The sequence below is a fragment of the Scylla paramamosain genome, chromosome 17, assembly GCF_035594125.1.
Source record: "Scylla paramamosain isolate STU-SP2022 chromosome 17, ASM3559412v1, whole genome shotgun sequence".
Taxonomy (NCBI): domain Eukaryota; kingdom Metazoa; phylum Arthropoda; class Malacostraca; order Decapoda; family Portunidae; genus Scylla; species Scylla paramamosain.
This window is the reverse complement of record NC_087167.1, coordinates 4,766,473-4,782,500: the sequence shown is the minus strand read 5'-3', so window position 1 is coordinate 4,782,500 and position 16,028 is coordinate 4,766,473. Positions and strand designations below refer to the sequence as shown.

Sequence of the window (16,028 nt, the reverse complement as noted above, 5' to 3'; positions counted from 1 at the left end):
AAAAAGTTATGTTCAGGATGAAGAATGATGCCTTGGTGGTGCACAGGAACAGGTGTTTCCACGCTGACAAATCCGTGACCAGTTTATGGTTAAAAAAAAAAAAAATGGAAGCCAGTTTATATAAATGTATGTGTGTGTGTGTTAAGACTTGATCGTAGTCAGCAAATAAAATTAATATTGATGAACGAATCATAATTTCTCTTTAATTCCCTTTTCTTACGATATAATGTACGAGTATCTTATAGCGTGTGGTATCTTAATGAGACACAGTGGCTAGTGAAAGGCATGGCGCAAGATGTTTACACCTTGAGTACCTAACCCTCACAAGTACTTACCTCACTGCGCCACCCCACCTCCCCGCCTAGTACTATGCGCCGGCCGTGGGTTGGGTAGGGAGAAAAAGTGTCCTTCGAGAGTAGTGATATAGCAGCTCTGAGAAGACGTAAGTGGTGGGGAGCAAGTTCCGCATCTCTCTGTCTTGAAGAAATATTTGTTATTTTGTCTGTGTATTATCCTAACACTTACTTTTGGCGTTGTCTGATGCCTCTGAATTTGGTTTTGTTTAATTTTCTTGTGACCAACTCGTTCTGCTCTCGCCTGAAAAAATAGATAAATAAATAAATAAATAAACTTAGGTTTTTTGTTCAGTAGTTGCTGGTGATGGTAAAGGGGCGAACAAACACCGAATAAGTCATGAGTTGTTAGTAAAGGGAAAGACTTTTTTTTTTTTGTAGTCAGGCGTGGACAGATTTGTAAACTGTACCTGAAGGTGTAGCAAGAGAAGGATGCGGTTACTTCCACGTGCACAGAGAGAGAGAGAGAGAGAGAGAGAGAGAGAGAGAGAGAGAGAGAGAGAGAGAGAGAGAGAGAGAGAGAGAGAATGTGTGTGTGTGTGTGTGTGTGTGTGTGTGTGTGTGTTACTTGTATAATGGAAATTGCATTGCTAATATTTTTTTTACACGGTTCAGGCTCCCATGAAGACTATTTCCAAAGACCACAGAAATGATAAGACGAATTTTCAATACGTATCTTGTCCATTAATGATATAGAATCCTTGTAGAACCACTAGAATCATGAAAACGTCCTTGAAAATCACAAACTCTTAAAAGCAATTAACTTAAGTCTGATATTTTTGAGAATGCGGTCATGGGGCTATATTATAATGAAAAGTACTTTTTTTTATAAGAGTATAAGTTAACTAAAAGAAAAATGCTTGCTCTGGAGATACACTGATACTGAGACTGAAACAATACATAGATTAGCATAACCACTGCGGATAGATAAAAAAATAATAATGATAGTAATAGTAGTAGTAGTACTAGTAGTAGTAATAATAATGATAATAATAATAATAATAATAATAATAATAATAGTAATAACAATAATAATAATTATAACAACGAGAGAAGGTTCCGTCAAGACATGTTTGGTGCCTGAAATACCTAACGAGCGATCTGTGTGTGTGTTGCAGGAGACCGGTGGTTCGGGTCGTGTCTGGGCTGCCTCCACCTCACCAAGGGACTCTTCTACCGCGTCGTGCCCGCCGATCAGGACTTCGACGCGGAGTCAGGCTACTGCGGAGTCTTCAGGTGAGTCGTGGTGGTAGTAGCAGTAGTAGTTATTGTCGTGGCAGTTGATTTAGTAGAATATGCAGTTTTCTTGTAACGAAGACTAGGAAAAGGAGAAACAGAGGGAGGAAAAGGAGGAGGAGGAGGAGGAGGAAAAGTAGAAGAGGAGGAGGAAAAACAGGAGGAGTAGGAGAAGGAGGAGGAGGAGGAAAAAGAAGAGAAGGATGTCACAAGAACATTATATTATAAACTAACGCACGTACACACACACAAACCGCTCAACAACCCTGAAGTTTACACACGCAGACAGTTATGTATTTAGGAGTGAGGTGTGTTGGGGCGGCAGGGTCTTGGCCGCACCCCAGCCTAGCCTAGCCTTGCCTTGTCTCGGCCCCGTCCACCTCAGCATTCACAAGTAAAAACATTCATTTGTACATTAAACCTACCTGAGATACATTTGCGTTTGTTCCTTTTGTGTAAGATTACTGTTGTACTCTTGCTTAATGAAGTGAATGAAATGATTACCAAAGCCTATAACTAAGACTTTAAAAACTACACAGAAGATTAATGAGGTTTTCATGGATATTTTTTTCCTCTGACATTATAGATTCCTTACTAATTTATCATCAGAACCATGACAGGTATCTTGAAAACCACAATATCTTCCACTACAAGTTGGTAAAAGTGTTCGAGATAAAACGCTGAAATGTTTAAGAATGCAGGCCTTGTGTTTAATGCCCACTTTCTTCTCGCCACACACACACACACACACACACACACACACACACACACACACACACAGGTAGATAGATAATATATTGACCACAACAATATTACACACTAGAACCTTAAAATAATATACGTATGACAATTCCACTACCTGTTACAGACAAATGCACATACATCTATAGTTTATATAACACACCATGTCTTGATCTCAGTACACACAAATCAGTTGAATATTGAAATCTTATCACATAAAAAAAAATACTTATACGTTTCTAACACACACACACACACACACACACACACACACACACAGGTTGTAATCGAGGTGGTGGTGTCGCCTGCAGGTTCCGCGTGTGGTGGTGCGGGGAGTGGCGCGAGGTGCTGGTGGACGATCGCCTCCCCACGGTCAACGGCAAGCTGGTGTTTGTCCACTCCCAGTCCTTGTCGCAGTTCTGGCCCGCCCTGCTGGAAAAGGCCTATGCTAAGTGAGTTGAGAGAGAGAGAGAGAGAGAGAGAGAGAGAGAGAGAGAGAGAGAGAGAGAGAGAGCTTATCCAGATATATCTTTCGGTCCAAACCCAAGAAGTAGGAAGTCCAGGCAATGAGATCTCGTCATCTACCCGAGGCGAGGCGAGGCGTTAAATGCAATCACACCACCGTAATGCTGTACTGTTATCTGAGCGAATGCCTGGCTTTATGGTACTGTATTGCGGGATTGTGGGCTGAAGCTGGTGATGTTTCTAACGGCATGTATTATTACAGGGTGGCTGAAATGTACCGCACAGATGACCAAAGGAGTGATGTCATACTCCACTAAATGTTTCTGAACAAGGAAAACTGTAGCTGGCAACTCCCTCTACCTATCACATTCCCAGTTTTTTTTCTCTAGTGTGTGTGAGCCAAATATAAAAGTATTTAATTTGTCCATGTGTTCACTTGTGCTTGATTTATTGACGTAAAACACACTGAACTTTATAATTCCACTGCTTTGGTGTATCCTATAGCGTATGCGAGCTCAATATAATGTAGTTAATTTCTCCATGTAATCACTTCTATTTGATATATTGACGAAAGACACATTGAACTTTATAACATATCTGCTTTGATGTAACTCAACCTTTGCTTCCTTGCTAATACATATACAAAAGAATATAACTTAGAAACTTTAATTACCTCATTATCGTACATCATTTTAAGTGTCGGAACCTCAGATTACTATCCCATTAGACTGACATCCAATTCCTTCACTCTCATTCTCGTAATAGAGGTCGTTGCGCAAGGAGGGGATCGATTTGTTCGCTATGCTCTCGGTGGCTTTCAAGTTTAATCTCTCAACCCCGCAAGGTGACGTGAATGAGACCGCGCCACGTAATCCAGAGGAAAGTTTTCTCTTGGCTTTTAAGGCTGAATTTAGACGCAGGGGTACACTTTTTGTTTTCACTCCATTCTTTTATTTGGATGTTTATAGAGTCATTATCTGTTTATGTATTTATTTATTTTGTATTTTGTTTATTCATATTTTTGCTCAATAATCAAATACCTTGTTGGGTGCATATTTATTCCAACAGATTGAGAGAGAGAGAGAGAGAGAGAGAGAGAGAGAGAGAGAGAGAGAGAGAGAGAGAGAGAGAGAGAGAGAGAGAGAGAGAGAGAGAGAGAGAGAGAGAATTTTAACTTTTCCGTGAGAACGTCCTTTCAAGAGTTTCGTAACACGATTGTATTTGTAACTCGTGAGATATCTTTGTGCGCACATAAAAGAGAGAGAGAGAGAGAGAGAGAGAGAGAGAGAGAGAGAGAGAGAGAGAGAGAGAGAGAGAGAGAGAGAGAGAGAGAGAAGCTTTTATCATTATCATGTGAAGTGAATGCGCAAGCCCGTGATTGGAACGCTTTGGGCTCCCTCTAGGAATATTTTCAGAAGCCACATGAATGATTTGTTGGATTCTCATGACTATTTTTCCTGTTGGTGGTGCAGAATCTGTCTTATAAAAGCATCCTTGAAAATACCATTAGCTGTCAAGGCATGGAGTGTTTAGGCAGTTAGAGATAACCCGATGAAATGTTTTGAGCTTGTGGTCTTTGAGTTTCATGAAGGAATCACTACCATTCCCCACCGTCACTTCATCTCATCTCTGTTACTTTTAAGAGGCTCTTGTGCAAGTGATTAGGGTTTTCAAGAGTATTTCCGCGATTCTAGTGATAGTTTAACGAAGACTCTTTATCATCAATAGGAAACTTACCCAGCAGAACCCCAAAAAACTTCCATGGCTTTTGAAAAGTAGTCTTTAGGAAAGCACAAAAGTTTCAGAATACGAACTGGAGTTTTCAAGCGTATTTCCATGAGTCTAGGGATAGTTTAACAAGGATTCTTTATAATCAGTAAGAAGGTTACGCAGAACCCCAAAAAATAATCTCTATCACCTTATGAGAACACAAAGGATTGTAGAACATAAATTAGATTTTTAGGGGCATTTTCGTGTTTCTAATAATAGTTTAATAGCGATTCTATATCACCAGTAGGAAAGTTATCCACGAGAACCCCCCCAAAAAATAATCTCTTTGGCGTCTGAAAAAAAAGTTCTTATAAGAGCACAAGGTGTATACGAACCATAACCATACGAACTATAACCTCACATTTTCTCCAGACTGCACGGCTCCTACGAGGCTCTCAAGTACGGCACCTCGCTGGATGGCCTCTCAGACTTCACTGGTGGCATAGCGGAGTCCGTGAGTCTCCGCGCTGACCCTACCACCTGCGGGCGCCTCTTGGCCAAGCTGCTGGACCTCACCTCACTCGTCACTGCCGTGGTCACCAGCAGCCACTCCTCCAAGACGCCCGCAGAGAAACTGGCCAGCGGCATTGTCTTCGGAATTAACTACAGGATATATTGCATCGAGAAGGTGAGGGTGGTGTTAATGTAGTGAGGGGAGTGGAAAGTTTCTCTCTCTCTCTCTCTCTCTCTCTCTCTCTCTCTCTCTCTCTCTCTCTCTCTCTCTCTCTCTCTCTCTCTCTCTCTCTCTCTCTCTCTCTCATTATCGTCGTCGTTGTCGCAGTTATTATTATTATTATTATTATTATTATTATTATTATTGTTGTTGTTGTTGTTGTTGTTGTTGTTGTTATATTCTCCCCTTCCTTGTTCTCCTTGTTCTTCTTTTTTGTTCTTCTGTTCTGTTGAGAGCCTTCCTTAAAAAAATCAAATAAATAAATGAACAAACAAGCAAGCAAACAAATAAACAAAACAAAAACAAACAAATAAATAAAACAAGTAAGAAAGTGAAACAAGACAAACCGCACACCATCACTAAATTTTCACCCTTCTTTCCCTTCTCTCTTCCGTCCCAGGTGGAGAGCTACAGCGGGGAGCAGGTGACGCTGGTGAGGATACGCACGCCGCTGGGCACCACCGCGGAGTACCTCGGGGCGTGGGGCAGGGGCTCGCCGGAGTGGGACACGGTGCCGCCTAGGGAGAAAGAGCGACTGAACCTCAAGTACATGGCAGATGGGGAGTTCTGGTGAGTGGGGGAGGAGGGGGAAGTTTTCAATCATAGGACGTGTTAGAGGAGGAGGAGGAGGAGGAGGAAGAAGAAGGATGAGTATGAGGAACCTGTGAGATGGAAGAGAGAAGATAAGAATAAAGGTATGTATTAGAGGCAAATTCTGATGTGGAGGAGAAAGGGAGGCGTAGAGGAGAAGGGCGATGGGAGACACTGTGATAGGAGGAGGTGAGAGGAGAAAGTGGTTGAGGACTAATAGTGGATTTATCAGCGTTTTTTTTTTTTTATCTCTCTCTTTCTCTCTCTCTCTCTCTCTCTCTGTTTCCTTTCCTTTGTGTGTGGTGCGAGTGTGGTTAGGAAAACTCTGAATAAAAAAGTAAAGAAGGGAAGACGAAACACCGGATATGATTAAGAGAAAAGTGAGTAGCCTATCTTTTTATCCACCCTAATCCCTCCCGTCCCATATCACGTCTTTCCAGGATGGCGTACAGTGACTTCGTGCGGACGTTCTCCCATCTGGAAGTGATTCACCTGGATGGCGAGACCTCCCGCGACGAGCCCTCCCTCAGACACAAGACGCCGTGGATCTCGCGCGTGTACCAGGGGGCGTGGCAGCGAGGCGTGACGGCAGGTGGATGCAGGAATAACCCAGGTAAGGATGGAGATGCTTAGAGGGATGATATTGCCTACTCGTAAACTTAAGAAGTATACTTAGAAACTCGTTAGCTTATTTCAACTACTTCTAAAATATCTAATTGAAGTTACACAGGGTTTTAATTTTTTTTATACGGTTCTAATGACATGTTAACAAGATTTCTGCATTAATAACAGGAGAAACACTCTTGAGAACCCGGCTAATTATCTCTTAGGCCTTTGAAAATAGTCGTGGTGAGTGAGCAAAGCGTTTCTAAATATAGGCCTAAGCAATACAAGACAACTGATAAGTCTTTCCAGTGAGTGTCATCGTTTGAAATCCACGGTTGATAGAAGGTAAGGACTCGTGTTTTGAAAAGCTTCGTTCTCTTATTGCGGTGATTTCCATTTGCCACGGAGATGATTAGTCAAGTTCATGCGGACAATTTTGCTCCCACTGGTGGTACAGAATCTTTGTTAAAGTATCAGCTGAATAAAAAAAATAAAGAAAAAAAAAGAAAAAAACGTGAAAATCGTAATAACTTCCACGAGAACCTGTTAAAGTAGTCGAGATTAGAAGCAGAAATCTTAGGAATGAGACCCAGCTGTTGTTTTCGTGGCTTTTATGTCCTCGCTGTCGGTCGTTTGTCACTGAGAAGAGGTACCAAGTCAGCCGTGGAGGGAGATAAGGATGCTTCTTACGTTAATTCTGTGATAGCTGCACTTCTCCTCACTTGCACAACTCAGAAAAACCCTGACTCCTTGTCTTGTCCTTAGTGCTTTGTGCGGCGCCAACTTGTACTGTCTTAGCTGTTACCTTCCACTCAAAGATTTTATACGTCCCTTGTTTACAACCTCCATAACCCCCACTCTCTCTCTCTCTCTCTCTCTCTCTCTCTCTGGAAAAATATAGTTTCATTTTATTGATGGAACATTCATATTTTCTAGAATGTGCATGGCAGCTCGATTATCCAGAATATCTATTTTTGAATGTTGTATTTATTCACTATTTTACAGATGGATATAAACAAACAAAAAATGCATACATGTCAACTGGCCCTTTTTTTCCGGGAGGGTGTTCATGCCGCCAGAGCTCCTCTCAAGTGCACATTAACAAATTATTAGCCATGGAATGCAGATATGTAGATGTTGATGTATTTTAAGATTCACATGTGTTCGAAAAGATGTGGATTCTCATTCCTATGTATTATTTATTTATTTATTTATTTATTTTTTTTTTTAGTATTTCAGTGCTGTATATCTTTTATTGTTTTGGATTCTTTACGTAGCAACATCTGGTAGTGAGATGCCACAGTTACTTACATATTAGTGAATTATTTACATACTGATTTATTTATTTGTTCATTCATCCATTTATTCAATAAGACCAAAACCACTTGATGAGGTCCTGTTTTTGGCACACTTCTCTTGTCCACAAAAACCCAACACCTACTTATCTGATGCTTTCCCACACTTAAATACTGAGTGCGGGAATGGGGGCAAGTGCGCGTGGCCACCTAAAAACATGTTCCTGTGCTGCAGCGTCTCCGGAAAATCTATATCAACTTCGTATTGTGCAGCAAACCAAGTTTTTTTTTTTTTCTGATTTCGGAGTCGTATTATCATGGCAAGTATTTTCCGTCTCCTCGAGTTTTTACCCAAGTTTTTCTTTTCTTTTTTTTTTTTTTTCACCTGCAGACACTTTCCACATCAACCCTCAGCTGCATCTTATCCTGAGTGACATGGAGGAGGTAGTGATCTCCCTCAACCAGCACTCTGTCATGGAGCCCAAGGTGAGGAGGTCCTGGGTCTACACACACACACACACACACACACTGACTGACGAAGTTGTGTGTGCAAAGAACATTCGTAGGTTTAAAGATAAATATGACAAATTAACTTTAAAAGGCATAACATTAGAGGCGTGACTCAATCCTAGAAAAGAATACAATTAGGTAAGGACAATTAAGTTACAACACACACACACACACACACACACACACGATATTTACATTTTTTTTTTCTTCCGGATAGCTAGAGATGTTTCCAAGAGATATTATTCTTGCTAAATATTTTCTTTGCACGAGGTAAAGTATGGCCGCAGCCCCAGTGTTTCAATCTGACATGTATTGCAGGTGGTGGGCTTCACAGCGTATCCACTCTCCAAGAACGGCCTGGACTCCATCAGTAAAGCCTTCTTCAAGAAACACAAAAGTCTCGTCAACTCACAGTATACGAACAGTCGTCAGGTGAGGACCTTATTACTGTATTATTATTATTATTATTATTATTATTATTATTATTATTATTATTATTATTATTATTATCATTATTATTATTATTGTTATTATTATTATTTATGTATTTATTTATCTATTTTACTGTTTAATCATTTATTTGTTTTTTTCCTATCCTGCTTTTCCTACACATCCAAATAACATTAAATCCTTTGCAAATCTTTTCACCATACCTACCCTACATTTTATACTTTTATTTCAATATTTTGCCATTAAAGTTATTTTCATTCTGTTCTCTGTGTGTTGTACCTGAACAGGTGTGTGAACGAGTACAGCTGGAGCAAGGTGGCTACATCCTGCTGCCCACTACCTTTGAACCTGGCCAAGAGTCTGCCTTCACCCTCAGAGTGTTCTCCTCCAAGCCTCTCAAGCTCAAGTAAGAAACACACACACACACACACACACACACACACACAGGAACAACCAAGATGACCCCCAAGCCTGAGAAATTTAATGTAGGGGGAGAGACCTTTATGACATACTTCCAACTCTAGAGGGACTAAGGGAAAGGGGGAATCTCTGGTAATTGCAGTGTGTAGGATTCTGAAGGGAGTGGAGAAAGTGAACAGCTTTGTATGGGGCTGAGGAAATACAAAAGATCATGAGAAAGTTGAAAAGGACCGGTTATAAAAAGGGTACAAAAAAAAGTGCTTTCATACAGAAGAAAAGAAATCTGAAACAACTTACATGCAGAAGTGTTCCATGCAAACACCATTAAGGAATTCAAAGTCAAGTTAGATAATATAGAAGTGGGATGGTACAAACATGGCTCCTCTCCTCATGCATGTCACAACTAAGCAAATATAACTTGGTACAAAAGCTTTATGATAATCTTCTAGCTGTACCTGTCTCTGCATTTCATCCTCTCCCTTTTTTTTTAATCAAGATACTCCTAAGGCATCATCCTCTCAGTTAGTGTCCACTCTTTGTGTACAAGCATTATACTTGCCAGCTTGGTAGGTTTTTCTTTCCAGGTGTGCAAACCATTTAAGAATACTGCATTTTACTACTCTTTAATTCTGTATGTTGTTCTTTCTTCTTTGCTAGACAGATAATCTTTCAGTCTTCTTTAATTTCATTCACTGTTTTCTTCATACAATCTGCTTATACTACTGGTACTTTTAAAATTATTGACTTTCATTACTGTGCCTAAATCTTTGATCTTGGTCCTGTGTCCAAGTTTCACATGTGTTTGTTACTCTAACTGATATTATGCCTTTTTGTTGAGCATATGGGCCATCAATCCATCATGATATTAGTGCATCTACAGTAGTTGTTGACACCATCTTTACTCATATACTACAAATAAAACAAAAGTTTGAATTTGTAGTCCTTCATATGTAGTTACATATCTTCATTTGTAGTATAGAGTTATTGGGTATTTACAAAATGGATTCAATACTTTTCCTTCTCAAAAATGCCTTGATTTGATGTTTATCTATATATTGTTTTTAAACTAACAACCATTTTGCAGTCCCATCTTTCCTGCCTTCATGCCTTCATGCCTTCTGCTTTGGTGTCTTTTTCTCCTACTATCATCTTAGTAGTCCTAGGTCAGGTCACCTTGTCAGGATTGCAAGGTCTGCTGTGGCTTGCATATCTATCTGACTCTGTGTAACTCTCTCCAGACTGGTGGACACTCCCTCTGCCCTTGTCCAGCCAGCAGTGGTTAAGGCACGAGACTCAGTGGATGCCAAGAGCCTGCAGCAGTATGAAGCTGTGTTCCTTCAGGTTGCTGATGAACATCGCACAGTTAATGCCTTTGAGTTACATGAGTTGCTGGAGGCCTGTCTGCCTAATGGTAAGTATGTTGGCTCTAACCCTTTGTGCTGTCTTTGAAGAAGGGAAAAAGAAATGAGGGAAATGTAAATGATCTATTATTTGTACTACAGTTGGTGCATATTTCTGTTGCTGTTAATTCTAGTGACACCTATGAAGTTGGTGTTATGATTCAACTTTATCTGTCCTTTCACAGACTACATCAAGAGCTGTGCCAGTCTGGACATCTGCAGACAAGTGATCCTTGCACTAGATGTATCCTTTTGTTTTCTGGAGATGTTGGTGTATGCATGCATATTATACACTAATACACACATACACACACACTTATTATTTGAGTTAATGGGAGAGAACTAGAAGATATAGTAACGTAGGAGAGCAATGAAAGTTAAAAGTATTTGAAAAAGTTACTGAAATTAATGGTAAACTGTACCTGTGCATAAAAGATTTGCCCATATGGTTAGTATTTAAGTTGTACAGAGGAAGACATTAAAAAGAGATAATTAAGTTATATTGTATTTCCAGTCCTCTAACATTGCTTATAACATTACACTATGCACTTCAGATATTGTGGTCCTTGCAAATAGTAATATGCTATACACTCAAAATGTGAAGTATTTTAGTACCTTTCAAGTTATATTGTATTTCCATTCCTCTAAAACTGCAGTACACTCTCCTCTTAAAATATCATTATTCCAGTCTTTGCATGCACACTTATAACCTCTGCAACAGTTTTCCTTGACCTGCAATATTCAGAGTTCTTCCACGGGGAGACTGCGCTTCTCTGACTTCAAGGATCTCATGGTTAGCCTGAAGTTCTGGCAAAATGCCTTCAAGACCCACACGAAGGAGCGGACAGGCATCCTGAAGGCAGAGAGACTGAGGGATGCACTCGAGGATGTTGGTGAGTTAGCATGTTGTTGTGTCTGCTGGATCTTTTACTTATCTGGCTTTTCTTTATAATGTCATTTATTTTTCTGTTTCTCTCTATGTATGTTATCAATATATACTACAGATATCACAATATATTTTACTCTATACCATGTTCTTCCTCCAGCATTTATCTTGCATTTGATTTTATAGATTTTAAAAATACAGTATTAAGTTATATCATCTGTTAACTGAATACTAATTGTAGTTATATTTTTAGTCTTTGGGGATGGAGGACATTCATATTAAAGTACATATCTGACATTCTATTATTGTGGTTGGCCTGCAGGATTCCAGTTGAGCACGGAGGTTGTCTCCACTCTAGTCCTGCGCTACATGAGGAAGGATGGCACTCTTAGGTTCGGGGATTATGTGAGCGCCATCCTCCACCTCTCTGTTGCCTTCAGTAAGTTGCTACATCAGTACTCTGTTGTGCCTCACATGCTCTTAACAGAATGTATCAATCAGTATGTAAATATAATGGGTACTACATATAAAACAAAGTTAAAATTAACCTTTACTAGCAATATATCTCTTGTTTTAAAACACTGAGATATTGATCTGAGGGCTAGCCATGACAGCAAGAGGCAGGCAAATGATAAGAATAAAAAATGTCCTAAATGCAGGCAGTGAAGTTAGTGGGGGAATGGTAAATCCTAAATAAAGTTGAAGTAACATGGATCTCAATAATATTTTGTGCTTTTCAGACATATTTGAAAAACGAGACCCTCTTCAGAATGGATCAGTGAAATTTACACTGGGGGAGGTGAGTTACTTTGGTTATTGTAACTAGCTGTAATGTTGAACACAATTACACATTAATTTAATAAGAATAAATAGATAGATTCTGGGCACTTAGATACAGATTTTTTGTATGTGTATAATATACACAAGTGACACAAGTGATAATTTCTTGCAATAATGATATCGGGTTATTGATTATCTGATAATTATTTTTCCCAAGTTATCAATCCATCGGTATTGCTGATACTTTTGGTTTCAAACTAGTGATGATCGATGATTTTAGTTTTTGGAGCATGAGCATGTTGAAGTTTTAAACTTTCAAAATCAAATGTAGTTATTTTACTTAAAACAGTACTTTTCATTAGTGAAGAGACAGGATAAACACTGAATTTGAACTTTTTTTCTAAGATTTTTCTAAGTTTTCCAAAATAAAGATAAAAATAAAGATTTGAATTTATCAAATTTTTAATTTAAAATATCAATATTGTTATCACTAGTAATGGAATTTTGGATCTACCGATTTATTGGTTATTGGTTATCGGGCAATAAATTTATCACCTGTTATCGATTATCAACTATCCCCAGTAAGGTTATCATTATCGATTTACTGGTTATTGTGATAACTTTTTTCGTTATTATGCCCAGCTATGCTATTTAGTGATATGAGCACCAGATTCAAGGTCCCTACAATAGATGCAATAAACTTTAGTAAAATTATCATCTACAGCATATATTGTAGCCCTTTTTTTTTTTTTTTTTAAGTTTTTGTTGCTCTATTGCATGTCTTTATAAGATTTTTATATATTTCAGTGGTTGAAGAATGCACTTATGTGCTAATGCAGACTTTTCCTTCACTGCATTTCCTTCATCTTCCCTGATGGTGCTAGAGACATGTGGAAGGATCAGAGCAATGGCTGAGCACTGATGTCCCAAGGAATCCAGGCCTACTTTGCAAGTGACAAGTCCTTTTACTCAATGAAGTCTGGAATGTAAATTAGTTCTGCACAGTTATCTGTAGCCTGTAAATAGTTTTCATATTGAATTTTCATATATATGTATAGATTTAGTGTTTGAATGGATGAAAGAGTAATAAATAGTTGCTGAGCATTGTGACCCGTACAATAGTCTTATAACTGAGAAAAAATGTTAATAATCTTACAGAAAAGTATTTTATTTGTTTATAAATTGAAATGCTACTTTTTTATTGTAATAGGGAAAACATGAGATATTTTTATATATGTAAATGTAGAAATTCTATCTATTTTAAAAGTTTTAATTAATGTATATATGAACTTGAACATTTTTCTTAATATCTTGTGTAAGTGATTATCTTGCATTTTCAAGCTTCATGCACATCAAATTTTTGAAAACTTTTGTAGTACACACAGCTTTGACAAAGCTGGCAATAATGTCTACCATGTCAATTACTGTTGTATTTGTCTTTTGCATGAAGCTGATTTGATTGTTATCTTTCACCCCATAAAAAAGCTTGAATGAATGCACAAAGTACTAGATGCTGCTGATGCAAGGAAAGTGTTTCCAGTACATTTTTAAGACTGATGTACCAATCCTTTATCCAGCACATTTTTATTTTTAAGCATGATGTACCAGAGATAGGCAGATCCATCTCTCATGAGTCAACATATAGCAAATGTTGTTTAATCTGCAACATGGTGTATATATGATGCAAAATGTGATGAAATGTAGAAAACAAGAGCAGTAGAATCACTGTTCTACATATTTTATGGTATTAACTGGAAAATTCTAATAACCCAGTACTACTAATTGTCACACAACTACAAGTTTTTTGAGGGCCAGTTAAAAGAAGAATTGTATCAAAAGTCTATGAACAAGTAAGAAATTCTTTCCTTCTGGCAGAGTTTCATAACACTAAAACTGTTTGTCTATACTCTTTACTATACCATCAATCCCTGTCATATGGGGCAACCAAGACAATACAAGCCCTCATAACATGCACACACCCATCCTTTCAATCACATCCACGATTCCCTCACATCTTGGCTTGTAGGCCTCTGAGATGAGGGAAGACTTATCTTTGACCACATCGTGTGAGGGTCAGTTGTGCAACATAGCCAGATCTCTCTGCATCAGGGCTGACGGCAGAGCTTGTCTTTTTCCTGATGCACCTCTATCCCTTTACTTGTATAAGACTAATTTCTATATTTCCTTTAATTTTGCAAAATATGTATAAATGAGCTTTATTCCCTTAAGAAAGCTTCAATGTATGTATCATGTATAAAACATTTATTGATAGGCTAATATATGATTGAAATTTTAAAATACTCAAAAATTATATTTTGTAAATACTTGTACATAGAATTATAAAATAATAAAAAGGTCCGTACATGTTTTATATTGTCAATTATAGTATGAATCTCAATAAAGAGTAACAACAGTAATTAATTTGTGTAGTTATTAAGGTTAATGAACACTTCACATGAGGTAGGAGAAGGAAGAGACTTTAATTTTATTTATTTATTTACTTTTTAATCAGAATTGTGGAGGAAAAGAATACTACCTCAAGGGTGGGTAAAATAAAATTGGTTCAAGGCTCCTTTAGTTACATGTGATGATTAATTAGAAAGGAAGTAGAAAATGGTTTGGTGGGGATTATGAGAGTTAAGAAGCCCATGAAAATAAGTGACTAACAAAAAGCAATAGAGACCATTTGATATGAAAATTTTATCACAATTTAATGAGAGTGAAAAGGAAACCCTATGGAGTCTTAGATTCAGTGAGTACTTATTGTGGCCTGTGTGAGGAGTGTAATGCCATATACTAGCTAAATGTGGGCAATGAAGAAGGCATGGAGATGATGATAATTAGATGGGATAGTAGAGTTGAATGTATTAATGTGTTGATAAAAATAAGTAAGGCAGATGGTCCAGCAGTTGTAGCTTATTTCCTCCTTTACCAGTTTAAGACGAGTCCTTGCTACCCTCCATATATATATATATATATATATATATATATATATATATATATATATATATATATATATATATATATATATATATATATATATATATATATATATATATATATATATATATATATATATATAATACAAGTTACTTGATTTCAGATACTACAGGGCGTAGCAAAAACTGACATTTGTTATTAATTTATAGTCCTTATAAAAATTTCCTTCGTTTCTTTGTATTTGGAGGAGAGAGACAGAGGGTGAGACAGTAATTCAATCTTTGAAATAAGTAAATGTGATCCCGTTGAAGAAATTAAAGAACCTCGATGTAAACAAACAAGGTTGGATGTAGTGGTTGTGAGTGTCGAGTGAATCGGCAGGCGAGTTTCAAAGTTTGTTTGATGTTATAGATGGGTATGGAAGGGACTTTGATGTGAAATTTAGCAGCGAGAAAAGGAAAGTCATGATTGTGAATAGGTCAGAGGATGAGAGAAATTCAGTGTGAAGACTGGGAGGAAATGTGTTGCGACAGAGAGATGAATACAAGTACCTGGGAATGTGGATGAGTCCGAATGGCTGTGTGAAGGAAAAGAGTGAAAAGATAAGCATGGTGAATCAATGGATGAGTCGTCTAGGAAGTGCAGCAAGGATGAGAGCGAGTAAATGTGACGTGCTGCGAAAAGTTTGGAAGAGCGTGGCTGTTCTGAGCATTATGTATGGTATGGATGTAATTATATGGAATGAGAATGAATTAGAAAAGTTAGAGGAGTAGGACAGAATAGAGTAGCAAGGATGGCACTTAATGCACCAAGGTATGCAGCGATAGAGGCCTTGAGAGGGGACATAGATGGGAGTACTTTTAGAGAGAGAGACATGCAAAAGCAACCTTGAGGTACAAAGCTAGATTAGAG

At 38.1% G+C, this 16,028-nt stretch overlaps 1 protein-coding gene across 1 annotated transcript in view; it reads left to right on the top strand.

Annotated features, from left to right (window-relative positions):
* Positions 1 to 14,593, top strand: part of LOC135108351 (calpain-C-like) — a 60,377-nt gene extending 45,784 nt beyond the window's left edge. Inside the window, 14 exon segments of the mRNA XM_064019238.1 lie at positions 1,472 to 1,589; positions 2,642 to 2,782; positions 4,938 to 5,193; positions 5,639 to 5,808; positions 6,270 to 6,442; positions 8,122 to 8,216; positions 8,559 to 8,672; positions 8,978 to 9,096; positions 10,349 to 10,521; positions 10,696 to 10,754; positions 11,256 to 11,403; positions 11,719 to 11,835; positions 12,137 to 12,195; positions 12,984 to 14,593. Coding sequence (XP_063875308.1) covers positions 1,472 to 1,589; positions 2,642 to 2,782; positions 4,938 to 5,193; positions 5,639 to 5,808; positions 6,270 to 6,442; positions 8,122 to 8,216; positions 8,559 to 8,672; positions 8,978 to 9,096; positions 10,349 to 10,521; positions 10,696 to 10,754; positions 11,256 to 11,403; positions 11,719 to 11,835; positions 12,137 to 12,195; positions 12,984 to 13,010 — 1,769 coding nt within the window. The 3' untranslated portion in view covers positions 13,011 to 14,593.
* Positions 14,594 to 16,028: the final 1,435 nt, after the last annotated feature.